Source organism: Quercus suber, unplaced genomic scaffold (assembly GCF_002906115.3).
Source record: "Quercus suber isolate HL8 unplaced genomic scaffold, Cork oak 2.0 scaffold_152, whole genome shotgun sequence".
NCBI classification, from domain to species: domain Eukaryota; kingdom Viridiplantae; phylum Streptophyta; class Magnoliopsida; order Fagales; family Fagaceae; genus Quercus; species Quercus suber.
The window spans coordinates 988,017-1,006,251 of NW_027069613.1; the positions used below are offsets into that span (position 1 = coordinate 988,017).

Below are 18,235 nucleotides of genomic sequence, written 5' to 3' on the forward strand. Positions count from 1 at the left end.
ACTTGCATCGTTGAATCTGTCTTCCCCTGCTGTGTTCCTCTTGGCATGACCGAAATTGTTGTAGAAAATTTTTTGCAGCTTTTGCAATGCTTCCTAGAGGTAAAGTCTTTTCCATCAACTTGGTTTTGTTTTGGTGTGTCCAAATGAACCATGCCGTAGTTGCAAACAGCTCGGTAACTCTTGGTTTTGATATGAGCCGATCAACTAAATCTAGAAATGTGACATGAGTTGCTTCGAATTAATTTACCTAGCTGAAATCTTTACACCACACACTTTTCACCGCTTCACAATCCCACAAGGCATGTTTATTATCCTCAGGAATTCTGCTACAAAGATGACATAGAGGGTCTGCTAGAATTTTTCGTTTCATCAAGTTAACTTTGGTTGGTGAACTATTTGCGCATGCCTTCCACAAAAAATGTTTAATCTTACCAAGCACCTTGAGTTTCCAAATCCCATACCACAAGCCCGAAACTCCATTTCTGGTTGAACCCGAGGCTTCTTCACTTCTTGAATCTTCACATATAAGCTTATAACCTGATTTCACCGAGTAAACTCCATTTTTTCCTCATGACCAGCAGAGAAAATCAGGTTGAGCTGATGCACATAGAGGGATAGCTTTTATCTGCTGAGCTACAAGGAGTTGAATGAATACATAGAGGAACTTTTTGTGTGTTTGGATAAACATATGTTCTTAAATCTCAAATATGTACTTAACATATAATGTATATTGAATTACATTTAATAGTTGTTGTCATGGACTTCCAAATTCAACAACTCCAAAAACGATCATTCTCCTTATTGAAAATAAACCAGATCAATGAACATGCCTTGCCTAATGATTAAATCATACAAAAGATCATTATTTCAATTTTCAAGCAAGTTTTAGTCTTTATGTGAAAGGATTGTACGAAACCTTTATACAAAACCTTCATACTATTATAAAAAGTAGGAACTATAAAATGTCTTTTGTATTACCTTCTCTTCACCAAGTGTAAATTAATTTAAAAAAATCGACAGTTTCAATAGTTCCAAAATAGAGATGTCCACAATAACAATAACAAAATCACATTTTCCTCCTTCGCCTAACTCTTGCTTACTCTTGTTTATCACTCATTAATGCAAGAACATACGAATCAAAATTTGATGCATGGCAAAACATTAAAAAAAAAAAAAAAAAAAAACACATAGCCAAGATGAGTGCATCATTTTCAAAAAAAAAAAAAAAAAAAAAAAAAACACATAGCCAAGATGAGTGCATCATTTTCAAAAAATGCAAACTCATGCCCACATTTCTCTCCATTCAAAAATAGCTAGCTTTGCGACTTTAGCGCTCGCCGCTCACCCATATTGATTTTCTTATTGATTTTTAAATTTGTCCACCCATATATATGCGCGCGTGTGTGTGTTTTTTTTGAGAAGGTAATTCGTCCACCTATCTATACAATGTTACACCATCCATAAAATTTATATCATAAAGTATTTGGAAATCCCATCATTAGTCTACAATTTTTTGTCATTCTTAATATACACACTAAAATTTGTGATAAGATATTATTAATTATATGATTTATTAACTTATGTGTGTAAAATTTTAATATTAAAAAAAATTGGGATTTAAAATTTTAAACATTTTACCATATTTATTGATCTCTACTGATCTTAATAATTTGGAATTTGTTTTAACCCAAATTATTTCTAACCCAAACACCCGGTATGATTCATATCGGCAGAGTTAAACCCGAATCCATCTGACTCAGCCAGTTTGCGGCTAGCACAGGATAGCATAACTCTACAAACAAACATCACCACTAGGGTACTAGGGGAATGTCGCTGAAAAGTGCGTCCTATTCTATAATTTTGCAAAGTATCAGACTTTAAACAAACATAATAAAATATACAGGTCCTTATCTGCAAACATTACTCAAATCTAGGGCTAAACTCCCACACCACCCTATATATATATAATATATTTTTACCATTTGCAAAATCCTCCAATCCCTCGAAAAACCCTAGCGGCCAGAGATCCAAGCCAAAGAAGCATCACCTCCAACTAGGGTTTCTCTGATTCAACAATGGTGAGCTCGCCCCCAAAAATCTCTCTCTCTGTGTGACTCGCTTTCTTACTCTTTGTATGTGTGTGGGTGTTTCAGGCGGACGTTGAGACCGATGTGGCGGCGGCGGGAGTGCCGAAGAAGAGGACGTTCAAGAAGTTCAGCTTCAGAGGAGTCGATTTGGATGCTCTTCTCGACATGTCTACCGATGAGCTCGTCAAGCTCTTCCAAGCCCGTGCTCGTAGAAGGTACGGTTGGTTTGTACTTGTTGTTTGCATTTTTTAGGTTTTATATGAGAATGTTAAACAATCAAATGGGTCTGATTTTGTTTTTGTTGTGTGGTGTTGATAATGTCAGGTTTCAGAGGGGTTTGAAGCGTAAGCCTATGGCTCTCATCAAGAAGCTTCGCAAGGCGGTAATTGCGTCTTAACAATTTGAATGGTTTTTTATTTGATAATGAATGTGCTGTTTGTGATTGATTTTTTGTTCTTTGTTAAAATTTAGGAATTGGAAAATGGTCTTGTGGGTTTTTATTTATTTATTTATTATATGTTGTTAATTGATTGATTTGGCGTGGAATGGTGAGAGGGTTATCATACTCTCTCACTTTGGTAAGTGGAAATGACTACACTGTTTGTCTAGTTTTGTTTGTAACTTGAAGTGGTATTCGTCTTTTTATGTATTATAGTAGCAGGAGGGAGTTTTATCTGGGGATGGTAATAGTTGCAGTGACTTGTATTTGATGAATAGGGGTCACCTTGATATATTTATATAGATGTGGTTATGAGATTGTAGAGTTACACCATGGGATGAGTTGTTGGAGTTTGTTTTAATGTACTTGTATGGAGAGCAAGAAGGTCAATTGGACTTCCGAAATGGAAGTGTGGAGCAGGGAGAAACTTTGTTGTTGATCAGAGGATATTGGACCCTGTATGTTTTCTGGTTGCTCGTGATGATCTGTTAAGTTTTCTTGTACAGTATGTTGTCACTTTAAGGACTTGAAATTTAGTATGTTGGTCCATATGATTTGGTTATACCCACCTTTGTGGGTTGTGATTTAGTGTGCATTTGATTTTGCGAGTTCTCTTGGAAGGAAAAAATAGCTGTTTGAGGTTTGATAGAAGGAATTTCCATAATTGCAAGTGAATATTAGCCTATAGCAGTCTGTATAAAGTGCAAGGCATTGGGAATGATTGGCCTTTTCAACTTGGACAAAATTCAATTACAAGTTATTGAGTTTGTGAATGTAACACTGTTGAATTAGTGGCTGTAAATCTTAGTTCTCATTAACTCATTATCAGTGACTAGCAACCTGGTAGTTGAACGAAGATGAGTTTTTATTGTATTATTTATAAATTCCGACTTGGCTTTTTTCTCAAGAAAATTTAGTTGCTCTCTATTACAAATTTATATTCATATTATTTGTATATCTGACTTGGACTATTGCCTGTTCTCATTTTCTACATGTTTCTTACCATAAGAAATTGAATTTCAGTGCCCTTTTAAAGAATGCAAATCTTTTGTACTACTTTTTTGTGTTCCACGTCATGCTTCACTAATCATGGTATCCCATGTGGTTAATTAATTATTATTATTATTTTCATTTTAAACTTAGTTTATTTTATAAGGTAAGTAAAATGAAAACATGACAAGTTGTGATTGATAGAGTATGTAGTGGAACACAAAAAGTGGGTATTCCCTTTTGAAAAAGTTGATGGGGAGGACTGAATATGGTGTGGGCTTTCTATGTTTTACAATACAATATATGATTTCAAATGTTGCTCTCTATATCAGGAATGTTACATAGATTTAGTCTAAAAACATCCTAAAAAAGGGCACTAAACTCTATTCTTACTGCTGTATTTTATGTAATATATCTGTAATCTACCAGTCCATTTTAGTCAAAGCTGAGCTGGGCACTCACCTAGGTGCCACTGAGGTGCTTGCCTTATGGCTTGTTTGGAAGTTTAGAGAGGGAGGAGAGTAAAGGGGAATAGAGGGGAGGGGAGTAGTGGGGAGGAGAGTAGAGGAAAATGATTCCTCTCCATCTTGTTTGGATGTTTTTAAAATTAGTAAGGGAAAAGGGAGTAATTAGCTCTTTTCCTTGTGTAATTTTGTTAATATAATAAGGGTAAATTAGGTAATTTACTTGGTCAATAGTTTATGTACTCTACTCTCCCTCCAAATCTCTTCAATTTGGAGGAATTAAAAATGGGGGGCTAGAGGGAGTTGAAACCCCTCCAAACCCCTCCCCCTCCTTCCTTAAAAAACTTCCAAATAAGGTAATTAGATTACTTTCCCTCCCTCTACTCTACTCCCCCTCATTTTTTAAACATCCAAACAGGCCATTAGAGTCTAGGCTAGCAGGGGGACCACTTGAAGCCATGAAAAATGCGCTAAGCTGAGAGACTCTGGGTTTTTTTATTTATTTTATTTATTTTTATTTTATTTACTTATATTATATATTTATTTATTTTATTTTAAAATTTTAATTAAAGGTTTTTGTAAAAATCTATCATTAAATTATTAATCTAATAGGCATGTTTTAAAACGTATTGTTAGATAAATTAATTTACAAAAGATTGTTGTAAAAACTTACTGTTAGATTAATTAATTTATAGTAGAAGCTTGTTTAAAACCTATTGTTGGAATAATGAATAGAGCCTAAACCACGTTAATCCTATTTTGAATTCATTTGATAGACCTAATTTCTTTGCGCATGTCACTAGTTACATATGATTTAAGTTCTATATGTATAAAAAATATATATTTAGAATTTGGAGACTTGCTTTACGCGGACATGCCTTTTTTAAGCATATCTTTTATTGGTTGGTGCTTATCTGTTTCTCACAGTTGCTCTGATTTAATTTCAGACTTGGTTCAGTTAAGATTTAAATTGGCTACAGATTCAGCTATGCTTGTTATGCCTTTTGAAATGTGTTAGCATATCATCTTGCACTTGAATTTAACTAATTGGCTATATCATCTTCCTAACCTGCTTCTTTTTTTTATAAAATTTTCTTCCTAAAATATTCCTTGTACCACACTGTTGACTGGTTGGTGGAATTTATTTGGAGTGTGTTTCTGCTTTTTGTGAAATTTTAATGGTTTAGAGCCTTGGACAATTTCAATTCATATTAAAGTGATATATTTCACGGTGCTTTGGATCAGAAAAGGGAGGCTCCACCTGGTGAGAAGCCAGAACCAGTCCGCACCCACCTCCGAAATATGATCATTGTTCCTGAAATGATTGGAAGCATTATTGGGGTTTACAATGGTAAGACCTTCAATCAAGTTGAAATCAAGCCTGAAATGATTGGGCATTACCTTGCTGAGTTCTCAATCTCCTACAAGCCTGTCAAGCATGGTAGACCTGGTATTGGTGCCACCCATTCATCAAGGTTCATTCCTCTCAAGTGATTGTTATATGCCCTATATATTTAGTCTTTGTTATTTTCTAAGAATCCTATGTCGGTCAAATTTTTGTTTGCTACTCCAGCTACATTTTAATCTTTCTATGTTGTTGAACCCTTTAGATGGAACTTCAGCTTATAGTGTGAAAGTTGGTGCATTTGATGTTTGGGAATAGTTTTTATATTTGACTTAATCTTTTCGAGTGCTTTCAATGTTCCATCTCTAGTGTGTGCTTTAAATGATCCAGATTTTGCATGTTGCTGCTTTGAAATCTAGTTTCTTGTTTCCCTGCCACTTCTATAATTTCCCTACTTATTCATTCCTTTATTATACGCCCTAAGCATAAGTAGAACCCATAAGGGTAAGCATTGAATTCCGTATTGGCAGCCTTTGTATTGGTAGATGGATGATTCTATATGGACACAAATACGCAATTCTGCTGAACAATGACAAATACAAAATCAACCTTGAAGTGTGTTTGGAGTGGCGTGGGTTTTTTCTGAAAAGCAGATAACAAAATTTGATTGTAAATGGGTCATGAATCCGTAATTATAGAATACTCTCAAAGTTGTGGGTTTGGCTAATTAAATATATGGTGAGACTCACAGTTGTGACATTTCATGTAAGATGAGTATGTATTTATAGTACTGCGGGCATTTAACAATTTTTCATCATAAATTGTGGTGACAATGAATGTGATTAGTGTTACAACATACCAAATAAATGTTTACTTATGTTTAATGTGGTTGGTCATACAATAGTTTTTAAAGGTTTTTCTCTTTGTTCAATTTTAAGTGCCCAGGGTCTTATAGTTGAATTGATATAGTTTATGCACAAAGTACTTGGGGTCTGGGGGGAAAAGGATTTGAGCTACGGTTGGTTACATATTGTAGCTATTTCAAAAAAAAAAAAGTTTTTAAAGTTTATATAGTAAACAATGACATTACTAAAAAAAAAAAAAAAATTAGCATTAACATTACTAAAAAAAAATTTAGCTTTAGAATGCTCTTTATTAGCAAGTTCAAAGTATTCCTAACATTGATTCTCAAAAAAAGAAAAAAAAAAAAATTATTCCTAACATTACTGAAAAAGTACTTATTTTAGAATGCTCTTTATCAGCAAGTTGAAAATACGTTATTTGCTGAAAGTATGATATTTGGTCCACAGCATAAAAAATGGAAGTAAGAAAAAGTTGAGCATAAAAAATGGCATAAGAAAAACTTGAAATACTAGTGAGTACGAGTATCTTATGAATTTGAATGAAAAAAAAAATTGGGATTAAAAAGAATGATTGTGTTAAAACATTCCTTTTTTATAATCTTTAAATTTTGTAGTGTCATTATGTTATTTTCTTATTATAATTTTATGAGATAAATTTAATACACTTAGAGATAAACTTCTTTTGAAAATTAAATCTCTTTTCAAATATCAAAGTTCTCTCAATTGGTGGGTTTTAGTTAGTTCAACTAATAAAGTTTCCGATGATTGTATAAGAGATTTAGAATTTAATATTTGTTTGTAAAAATAAAAATTTCAATTTTGTTTTTCAATGCTAAAACAATCATTTGATTTATGAATTAATCTTACTCCAATATAATTTTAGATCTAGAAATTTAATCCAATGACAATACATGACATGAATTTTGGAAAAACTTGCCATGATCAATTTTGATTTTGATGCAACATTAATGTGTGTATGCAATTGGTCACTACTAGTCTAAAAGATTGGTTTTTATTGGGTGAAATGGGTGTCTAACTTTTTTGCACCTTGTAACTTAATCTTTGAATCTAGATCTAGGGTTTTAGATTAGTGCTTTATTCAATATAATTCTTACTTTGATAGAATTTGACTAGGACTTAAGTCTTATATTTCGATTAAAATGTAACTAGAACCCAAAGCTTTATCATTTTTATAGCATGTAATTTTACCTTCAATTATTAATTCTTCAATTCAATTTTTGTATTTTGTATTTTTTTTATTTGTAAATAAAATAAGTGACGACTTCATTATACAACTCTAGCTGTAGGGGGAAAGACATTACAAGTGGGCTTCTCACTATTAAAGAGGCGTTTTCACGATTTCTCACAATTAGACATGAATATTACATTCAATTTATATAAAACAGAAGGCTGACAGTTTGCTTGATAGTATCCAATATCAAAACCAATGGAATACATAAAATAACCAAGTAAGAGACAAACCACTATAATCCGATATAAAATTCAACTCTCACGTGAAATCGATTTTGGTCTTGATTGCCCCAAACAACATAGCCTTAAATCTCAATTATACCACCCTATAAAATTGTATGATTCAAAATCCCTAAACAATAATATTGTTAAATAACTCAAACAAAACAGTTAGCGTGAAAGACATTTGATATAGCAAGTCTTGTTACAGCAGGTTTGATATGCCTCCAATTAAATATGGAGATAATTACACTTTACTCACATGTGGTTTGCCTCCAATTTGACTTGCTTACCTATAGTTTCAATTTTGACACTTTACTCACTTGTGATTCCCCCCGTTACTAATTTGTAACTCACCTTTCTTTCAGCCGTTACTCTAACACATAATATATCAAAAACAAAAGCCCAATCAGATCAAAACACTTCTCACTCCCATCCAACTTGCTCACCAAACTAAGATCCTAGATGCTACAATGCAATGCAATAAAATTACATTAAAAAAAAAAAAAAAAAAAAACTATCCAATTAGAGAGAGAACAATGGCCTTCAAAGTTCAAAACCTCGGCTATCTAAACTCTTCAACCCCATAAACCCTTTTGTTTTTGGCAGAACAAAACCCGCGCTTTTTGTTTTTCTCTCAATTGAAGGCAGCCATGGCTGTGGACAGAGACAAGCTTGAAGATGAATCACCAATGCTCCGTTTCTACAGAATTGTTTTGGGTTGGGACTATTTCCACGTCCTAAAGGAATCCTGCAAGAACAAAGACAAGGAAAAGGTAGCGGATGGAGCTATTGGGCTCAAGGAAGTTAAGGACACTTACAAGGATATGGACAATTATATCTCTACTTTTGAGCCACTTATTTTCAAGGAAATCAAAGCTCAGATTACTCAGAGGACAAATGAAGATGAGGGTATTTTTCTATCTTCTTATTTCCTTTGAATTTATCAATCAAATGGGTATCTGTCACATTTTCTCTCTCTTTTTTTTTTGGTTGGGTTGGTTTTGAATATGACCCAGAAAGCTCTTAACTTTTCCCTCAGTTTTCTTCACAGAATGGTCAATAAATTTGTTGCTTTTGCCTTTGTTTGATATAATATAATTATTGCATAATGATCTCACCCAAGCAACAGATGAACCCAAAATCAGAACTTCTTCTTCCTCGGGTTACTTGCACGATCAAAGCCCAGATGGTTCTCGGTCTAGAGTCTCAAGCGCATTGCATTGTAGCATCTAGGACTATTCCTCTTAATGTAATTTCTCTTACTATAGCAATTGCATCAGTCCAGCCAAATTTTTCCATTTATTTTATACTAAGAACCTACTTTTATCATTTTCCACTGCCACTTTTCCAAAGCAATCACATCAGTTCATCTATTTTACAATTCTCTCTATTTAAATAATAATATTTTTTTAAAAATTTTTTTATTATTATTTTTTATTTTTATTTTGTCCCTATCTTTTTATCTTTTCTTTTGTACTTATCTTTTTTTTCTTTGTCCTTATCTCATCTTTCAGACCAATCTTTTGTCCATCTTTTACTTCTTTTTCTTCCTTTCACAGTAACTTCTCCTTCTTCCTTTCAAGATCACGGTCAGATCACCTCCCTCCTCAAGCATCTTCTTCTTTTTCCTCTCATGGTCAAATCACTTATCCACCGCAAACTATTCCTCTTAATGTAATTCCTCTTACTATAGCAATTGCATCAGTCCAACCAAATTTTTCCATCTATTTTACACTAAGAACCTACCTTTATCATTTTATACTGCCACTTTTTCAAAGCAACCACATCAGTTCATCTATTTTACAATCCTTTCTATTTAAATAATATATATATATATATTTATTTATTTATTTAAATTTTTTATTATTATTTTTTATTTTTATTTTCTCCCTATCTTTTTATCTTTTCTTTTGTACTTATCTTTTTTTCTTTTTCCTTATCTCATCTTTCAGATCGATCTTTTGTCCCTCTTCTACTTCTTTTTCTTCCTTTCACAATAACTTCTCCTTCTTCCTTTCAAGGTCACGGTCAGATCACCTCCCTCCACAAGCATCTTCTTCTTTTTCCTCTCATGGTTAAATCACTTATCCACCACAAGCACCAATCTCCACCACAAGAACCACAAGAATCAAAACCCATAGCAATGACGGCAGATCTAAATGATTTTCATTAGGTTTCTCATGTGGGATTTTTGTTGGATTTTTCATATGGGTTTTCCGTTGGGTTGGATTCAATTTTTATTGATTTTGGTTTCAGTTTGGGATGAGTTTTTCTCTAGGTTTGGGTTGATTATGAGTTGGGTTTTCCGGTGGGTTTAGCTTAATTTTTGTTTGGCTTGGTTTGCATTGAAATGGGTTGTGGTGGTGATGGTTGGGTGGTGCTATGTTGGTGGTTGGATATTTGTCATCTTCTTCTTCTTTGTTGGGTTGCTGTGGCCATTGGGAAAGAGAGGGTTGTTGGGTTGTTGTAGCCGTTGGGAAAGAGAGGGAGAACCTGAAAGGTGATAGAGAAAAAAAGAATAAATTATTGATATACACAGCTATATATGCACAATTTTGCAAGCACTGATGTGAGTATTTTTTTAGTTAAAATGTATAAAATTAACAACTTTTTGTATTTTGCAACCTCTAATGTGGTTGCTTATGGCTGCATAACTTTTCATTTCTATGTTTGCATTAAGTTTAAACTCATATAAACTAAGGAAAAGTTAAACAAATCCTTAAGGATATTAATTTAAGAGCCATTTTAATATTTTCGGAAAAGATAAAAGTAATTTATTTTTAATAGTTTTATATTTCCCATAAAACCGATATTAAAACATTTTTAAAAATGGTCTATTAACAAATATCCTAAAAGCACCTGCTAATCAGATCCTAAAAACTAATAATCTAACGTTCTTGAATTAAGGTATCGTTTGACCCCAAAAGCAGCCCCCCACCCCCCAAAAAAAAAAGAAGAAGAAAAGAATTCCTACAATTTAAAGATTTTAAATAAGGACACATTTGATGAGTTGAATACTTTAAAAAAAAAAAAAAAATTTTTAACATCCTTGCTTGCATTAAGGAATCATTTGACCCCAATATCGAACAAAAATAAAGAAAATTATTCCTACAATTTAAAGATTTTAAATAAGGACACATTTGATTAGTTACATACTAAAAAAAGAAAAAAAATTGGATTGGTAGGTTAAAGTTAAACTTGCACAACATCAATGGGTGTAAAAATGTGTATATATACACTTGCCACATCAATAATTTATTCTTTTTTTTTTCTCTCACCTTTCAAGTTCTCCCTCTCTTTCCCAACAACCACAGCAACGCAAGAACCCTCTCTTTCCCAACAGCCATAGAAATCGAGCAAAGAAGAAGAAGATGACAAACATCCAACCACCAACTCAACACCACCCAACCATCACCACTGCAACCCATTTCGAACCAAGCCAAACAAAAATCAAGCTAAACCCACTGGAAAACCCAACTCATAATCAACCCAAACCTGAAGAAAAACTCATCCCAACCACAAACCATTAGAAAACCTAACTCAAATCAAGCTAAACCCACTGGAAAACCCAACTTATAATCAACCCAAACCAAAATCAATAAAAAAATGAATCCAACACAACGGAAAACCCATATGAAAAATCCAACAAAATCTCACATGAAAAACCCAACAAAAATTAGTTGGGCCTGTCGCTGTCGTTGCCACCAGAGCTACTACCACTTTGTCTTGCTATTGTCGTCGGATTTGCCTTGCCTTGTTGCCAGATTTTCTGCATGTATAAATTCTGGGTTTGAGATATGAGTGAGGAAGAGAGTTTAGCGAGAAATAGAGGTAGAGAAGAATTGATAGAGAGATGGTTGGGATGGGAAATAAATATATATTAATGAAAGAGATAGATATAAATAAAATAATAATAAATATTATTTAAATAAATTAGAGTGTATAATAGATATTTTGATATGAGTGTTTTGTAAAAGTGGTCTTATGAAATAGAAAAAGTAGGTTGTTGGTGTAAAATAGACGGAAAAATTTGTCCGGACTGATGCAATTGCTCACTCTTTATATTGCACTTTTCCATCCTCTTACCAAACATGCATAAAAGAAAATATAAATATATATTTTTTATCTTCTCACTTTTTCATCCTCCCAAATTCTAACCAAACAAAAAAGGTCATATAACAAAAAGTAGGAAAAGTTTGGCTCCAAACATGTTTGTAGCCAAACTTTTTCTCTAAAAGTATACATAAATTGTTTTTTTCAATAGTGGGTAGAAAGAATTTTATCCCAAATCAATTTGGAGGTAAATATTTTTCTTTGTGAAATATGTTTTCTCTAGTCAAGCAATAAGGGGGCTTTTGGAATATCAGATTTCTTTTTTCCCAAGATGGAAGCATTTTACACAAGATTCGGTTTGGTTTTGTTTTTTTTTTGTTTGTTCATATTCGTTTTAGAAACATTTAGTTGTTACTTCAAAATTTTAGCAAGTTGCAAAATGCCAAAATATAAGGGGATATTTGGTACATGCACTTAAAATATATGTGTTTTGTAGTTTGAAAACATGTGTGGAAATTGAGTGAAAAAGTTTGTGAAAATGCGTGTAATATTGTTTAAAAACTGAAAACATATGTTTGAGTTGCCATACCAAACGGGCCTAAATGGTTATTTGTTGGTTTTTTGGGGCAGTATTTCCTTAAGACTGTAACATCAAAAGCCCATGTTAGTTTTGAATGATGGTGCTGGGCTTACAGGTCAAATTGACCAATTCCTAATTAGGGAACTGTGTTCAAATTCTTTTACAATTTTGTTGTCCATGTCACATGGCTCAGCTTATAATAATCCACATTAATTAGTACGCAAGTGTAATCTTTACTCTAATTTCCTCGTGCTCGTTTAACAACCTAAAAAAAAAAAGAAAAAAAGAAAAGAAAAGAAGGAGAAGTTTCCACCTGCTCAAATAGATAGACTAGTGGGTAAACTTTAAGGGTTAAAAGAGTCGTCTAAACTGCTAGTCAATTGAAATTCATAAAATCAACAAAGAAGTTAAAATTTTCAAACCAATAAGAAACCTATTGACCGTCAATCTGTCACGTTGCTAATAGATGATTATAACCAAAAAAAAAAAAAGCATATAATTATATATACAACATAGATTTAATAGTTAAAGTGTTCCTATTATTGATTCAGCGAAAAAAGTGTTCCTATGATTGAGGGCAAAACTTTTGCCGCAAAAGAAAAGTGCTTGGGCGCCCCCACCTTTCTTTAGATTCCACCTTCGTCGAACTTGCGAAGAAGTTTCCTCTCAACTTCATATAGTGCTCTTTGTATGGCTTTTTCCACTTTGGCAGCTTCGATCTTTCAAAATAATAGAAAGAGACAATTATTAGTATTTAATAAACTCTGGTTAGATAAATCTCACGTGTGTTTATTTCTTATTTATTTATTTATTTATTTATTTTTTAACTTTTGTGTCAGGACAAAGGCAGAATGAGACAATTTTTCTTACTAGCCCAGAAACTTTTCAACGTCGGCATAACTGTAGCACTAGCTTTCGTTAAAACATAGGAATCAATTGGCCTCCAAAAGTGAAAAAAAGAAGAAACAAAGACATAGCTATTATCTAAAGGTTGAGATAAGAGAACATTCGAAGAGAGTTTTTAGGTTGATCTAGGAAGCCTTAAAAGTTTAGTCACTTGCTTCCATATTAATGAATAAGATTAGAGACAGTATTTTTCATAATTGTTGACAATTCATGTTGAAATTAAAATAACATCACTTTTAGTTAAGTTTTATAATGATTTTATCTCAATAATAGTGAAATATTTTAAAATTGGTTTGAAAAGCAACAAATTTTGGTCACTTGATCCTCTATGTCGTTTTGGCCCTTAAAAAACAAAAGCATGAGAGAGAGAGAGAGAGAGAGAGAGAGCTACCTCTGATTCAATCTCCAATTCAGCTGAGAACTCCTGAGCAGTGAAATTTGATCGGATGGTTCTGGTCTTCAGTCCCAAGTGTTTCAAGCATTTAAGAACTTCCACCATGGAATCAACCCCAGATGTTGGATTAGCCACCTTTAGTTTAATCTTAGCTCCTCCTACTGTTTCCCCTTCCACCGCAGCCAAATTTTTCTCAGCCTCCAAGTTTCGTCTTTGCAACTCTTCTCTACACTTCTGCAGTACTTGAATTTTTGTCGCTGCCGTTTGAACAATGGAATTCTTATCACTCTGCATACAAAAATCCCATAACAAGTGTCATAATTAAACAACATGACCATATTTTGATTTCAGAGTAGATCCCGATCCTGAAAAAATGAATTCCTAACTATGACAAAATGAATTCTCTTTATTTCACTGGAAATGAAGAAAGAGAAATCCAAAAACACACCTTGGTTCCAAAGGGCAACATGGAATGCAGGGTCATGTAATTTTGCTTCTGCCTCTCTCTCCTCATCCGCTCGTTCATCATGTGCCGAAAACCCCTCTCTTTCTCGTATTCTTGGATTTCATTTTCATTCCTCGGATGCCAACTCCTCCTCAAGAATTCCACCATTCTCTTCTTCATATTTACACAATTTTTCATATTACCTGAAGTCTCTGCCCCAAATTCATTTCTGGGCGTGTCTCTGTAAGGCACAAAAGCGCTTTGATTCACCTGGGGCTGGACAGCCTCAAAAGCCTCATACCAGATGATGTCATTGTCACACTGCAATTCCTGTGGGAAAAACAAATCCATCATTCTTCTTCTTCTTTTTTCTCTGGGTTTTTGTTTTCCCGGGTAGTTCAAATTTCAGTTCTGGCAGTTGTAGGTTGCAACGGTCTTGTTTAATTGGGATTTGTATTTATAGAGACCGCGTTTATGCACAATTAACACGTGGTCAATTACGTTGTTTTGGACTTCAGTTCTGGTCCAGGCGAATTTAGACACGGTCAAAAAATAGAGGTGGGTGTTTTAGTTTATTGGTCTTTTTCTCCGCGCTTGACAATCCAAAAATACTAAGAATAGTCTATCGAATTGGAACCACATTTGCACATTAGCAAGCAAATATTGTCCACATGATTTCAAACCGACGCTTCTATTGTAAGGCCTCATCATTTGGATCCTCAAATTGGCGGACCCTATTCCCATTAAATTTCTGTTTTTTCCTTGGAAATAAAATAATCAATACTAGTGACTTAGACAAGTGGGTGACCCTCTTTGATACTCATATTACATAAGCTTCTTATTAGTTCTTACACAGATGAGTGGCAGGTGTGTTGACACCTCATGTTACGGGTAATATTCATCAAGCTTATGGTCAATTTAATATTTGTTGAATTCAAAACTAGCCATGTTTTGTATCATTACTATGTTAATTACTATTATATGAAAAATTGGAAATAGTACACAAAAGAAAAATGTTTGAAATAACAGCATTCCAAGAAATGCTAAATAAATGTTAAAATTGATTTTTTTTTTTAATCCCCTGTACAGTCGTACTATTGTAATTCTGGAATAAGGCCTTTTGATGGCTACTTTTCTAATGTTTAAAAAATATTTTCATTAGAGTAATGTTACAAGTATAAATTATTTTATAACATTTTTATAGACAATTGTTGTGGCTAACATTTTGACAAGTGGCATACTCCATGATAACATTCAAAAGGGCTGGACTTCACTTGCTTTGCTTCTAATTTCTGCTAGTAGCGAGATCTGGCTATTATTTCTCCACAAAACAGCAGCTGAAGGTGAATTGATTCCTTCAATTTAGCTTCGACTTGGACAGAAAGGGTGGTATCAACCTTAGAAAAGTAGCCGAACACCAATTACCCTTTCCAATCTTTTGCAAACACTACAGTGACTGAGTAATTTGTCCCAATTTTCCCCTCACAATTGATCTTAACTCTCATACTTTTCAGGCTCTTCCATTCCAATGGAAAGAATAATAATAGTTCGAATTCGAATGTGCCATTCAATATTGACGCAATTCAACCATATATTCCTTACCTGGCGACGACTTGACAAGGCACAAGGCACAAGGCACTTGATGTTTGAACTTTGCACTAGAGCAGACCCACACCCTCAATGCGCTTGATGTTTGGACTTTGCACTAGAGCAGGCCCTCACCCCTGTTTTTTTTTTTTTTGAAGGATAAAACAGGGTTAAAGATTGACCCCAAATTACCTAAATTACGTGCAAAACCAATAAAAGCACAATCAAACCACCAAACTAAATAAAGTGAATTGAAAAATAGGTTTGGCATAGAGATTTGATAACAAGAGAAAAACTTTTAGGCAAAACTTCACCGAGTGAGTTTTAGATCATCATTCTTAAAGAACTCACTTAACAATAATAGATGTTATAAGTATAAGAAATCTTATCCTATCTTGAAGTACCTACCTATGGTAGAATTTGTTGATCTATAAAGAAGCTCCCCAATTGGACTACTTATTGCATAAGACTTTTTTTTTTTGGTGCATGAATCTCTTAATTGTAACTGTGGGTTCCTGTTTTGGACAGTGCCCAAGCCCAAAGGTAATGAAGGATCTTGGGCCTCCCAAAAGATGGTGGTTGATAGTTGGGTGGACTGGGCTTGACCCACTGCAGTCTTGTTGGGCCGTTTACGAGTCAATCTGTGCACAAGACATGAACTCCACAACACAAACACACACACACACACACATATATAGTTTGGTTGGATGAATAGCTAAGGAAAAGCAAATAAAGTAAAAGAAGTGCAAGTAAAATGTTAGAGATCCTGGAATATAATGGGATTATGCTTTATTATATTGAGTACTTGAGTACATTGAGTCCTGCTTTGTTGGGATATATCACAAGGCTCAAATATATTCAAAAATCACATACTTAGATGGCTCTCCTTGGACTTTCAAGACTTGTGAAGTTTGAATCCCTTTAAGTCCAAGTGTATCATGCAGTATTCGTTTCAGGATCCCTTGGAATACCTCCCTTTTCACTCTTTCTTAAGTAAGAATTTTATATTCTCTTTCTAGTGATTCCTTTGTATCTTGAATGTCTATTGCTGAATGCCCCCTTGGTTGGGGCTTTACCCCCTTTTATAGTGCCCCTTTTTGGGTTTTTCCATGTTAATGACCCATTTCCTTATGCTCTGGGTACCAAAACCAATGTTGGGTCTGAGATATTGGTAGCTGGTCATTTCCTTTTTTTGCTCTTAGTTCACTTTCCTAGAGATTGGTAGCCAAAAGCCCATTTGCTAACTTTCCTTTTACATGAGATCCTTTTTGCGTAAGTCCAAATTCTTCTCCAAGGTCAAGGCTTCTTATTCTTTCCCTAAGACCTTAAAAAGGAAACCTTAAAGTTCTGAGGTTTTGATGTTGACTTCTTATTACTTGTCTCTTTCCCATAAATGGACAGCTTTCTTCTTGCTAATGGTATAGTCGGAAAGGCTCTTGGCCACCTTCCTCTTGGTCCATCTTTTATGCTCTGTCCGAGGTCCTTGGTTCCCTCATCAGATGTTGGTTCCAAAACCACCAACTGTCCCCATCACTCTCTTCTTGGTCTAGGTATCTAATTTCGATATGACCTCCTTCATCCTTCGTGCCCACCTTTTAACATGAGCATGCTATCCTGAGTTATCCATGTCTTGGTAGTCCTTTGTTAGCCATTTTCTCGAGGATTTGCTCCTGGCAGATCCTACTTCCCTCTTTTTGACTTTCTTATGTGTTGTGGTTTCTTTTCACCCTTGGGCCAAGCCTTTCTCATTCCTCATTCTTTAGGGCCCAAGGGTTATTTTCTTCTTCTTGCAGGCCCAACCTTCCTTTTGCATTTTAAGATCCAATCCTTCTTCCTTATTCTCACTCTCGTGGGCTGGGTTCTTGCTTTTATGGGCTTGGCTCCTTAATATATTTTGAACCTCAATAGTAACTAACACCACATCAACCACTTGAGTATAGTAACTTTTGCAATGTTCTTGAAATCATGCTTTGATGAACTTTTAGCAGCTTGGTAAAAAACATAGGGGCACAAAGCATCATAGCAGCTCCAAGTATGCATGAGTCTCTCTGGGGGCATGATGACGGCCATAGAATATCCATTTTATATGTTATGGAACCCTAGTGCACGAATTCAAAGTTGGACAACTCATCATAGGTTGAAATAGAAAATATTGTTCAATTTTACTGTTGCTTGATAGATCGAGGGGTGTAAAGCCAGGTATTAAGATTCATTTAATCTCAATAGATCGATAAGTTTCAAGAGATATAAAAGTCCAGTGTAACAACTTTTCTTGAGTAGTTTCTTAAGCAGTCTCATGTCTTCAAATCATACCACTTGAACATATCTTTGAACACACTTTAAACTAAGACTCAATTACATAGAAAGTGTATTTTGTCTTGGAAATGCTATATATAAAAATAAGACCCTAGCATTTTTGCTACATATTCCAGCTCTTGGATTGGTTGAGTCATAGCAACAATCTCTAAGAAAATGGAAAATAATAAGACGGTTGAAAGATTAGGAGTATCCATGCGTTTGATTAATTCAAAAGTCAAGCAAACACTTGACATCCATTCAAAAATTGATGAAACAAGAAATAACCCATTTCAGTTTTATTGTTGCTTGAT

General features: G+C 34.1%; 2 protein-coding genes across 4 annotated transcripts; one reads left to right on the forward strand and one right to left on the reverse strand.

The window, feature by feature from the left end:
* The first annotated feature begins 1,948 nt into the window (after positions 1 to 1,948).
* LOC112027473 (small ribosomal subunit protein uS19x) lies at positions 1,949 to 5,680 on the forward strand. The gene is made up of 4 exons (XM_024060137.2): positions 1,949 to 2,078; positions 2,154 to 2,302; positions 2,412 to 2,469; positions 5,226 to 5,680. The coding sequence occupies exons 1-4, from the start codon at positions 2,076 to 2,078 to the stop codon at positions 5,472 to 5,474; spliced, it is 459 nt and encodes a 152-aa protein (XP_023915905.1). The 5' UTR covers positions 1,949 to 2,075; the 3' UTR covers positions 5,475 to 5,680.
* A 2,124-nt stretch (positions 5,681 to 7,804) lies between these two features.
* LOC112027485 (transcription factor bHLH92) lies at positions 7,805 to 14,469 on the reverse strand. Of its 3 annotated transcripts, XR_010630393.1 has the most exons (5): positions 14,043 to 14,469; positions 13,592 to 13,882; positions 12,915 to 13,013; positions 11,319 to 11,430; positions 7,805 to 10,154 (listed from the first exon to the last, which is right to left on the reverse strand). XR_010630393.1 is itself a non-coding variant. In XM_024060147.2 (4 exons), exons 1-3 carry the CDS (start codon positions 14,391 to 14,393, stop codon positions 12,921 to 12,923), a joined length of 735 nt encoding a protein of 244 aa, XP_023915915.1. In that variant the 5' UTR covers positions 14,394 to 14,469; the 3' UTR covers positions 10,700 to 11,430; positions 12,915 to 12,920. The 3 variants fall into 3 exon arrangements, 2 of the variants coding, with proteins under 2 accessions (XP_023915915.1, XP_023915914.1); XM_024060147.2 differs by lacking the exon at positions 7,805 to 10,154 and having other exon boundaries at positions 10,700 to 11,430; XM_024060146.2 differs by lacking the exons at positions 7,805 to 10,154; positions 11,319 to 11,430 and having other exon boundaries at positions 12,590 to 13,013.
* Positions 14,470 to 18,235: the final 3,766 nt, after the last annotated feature.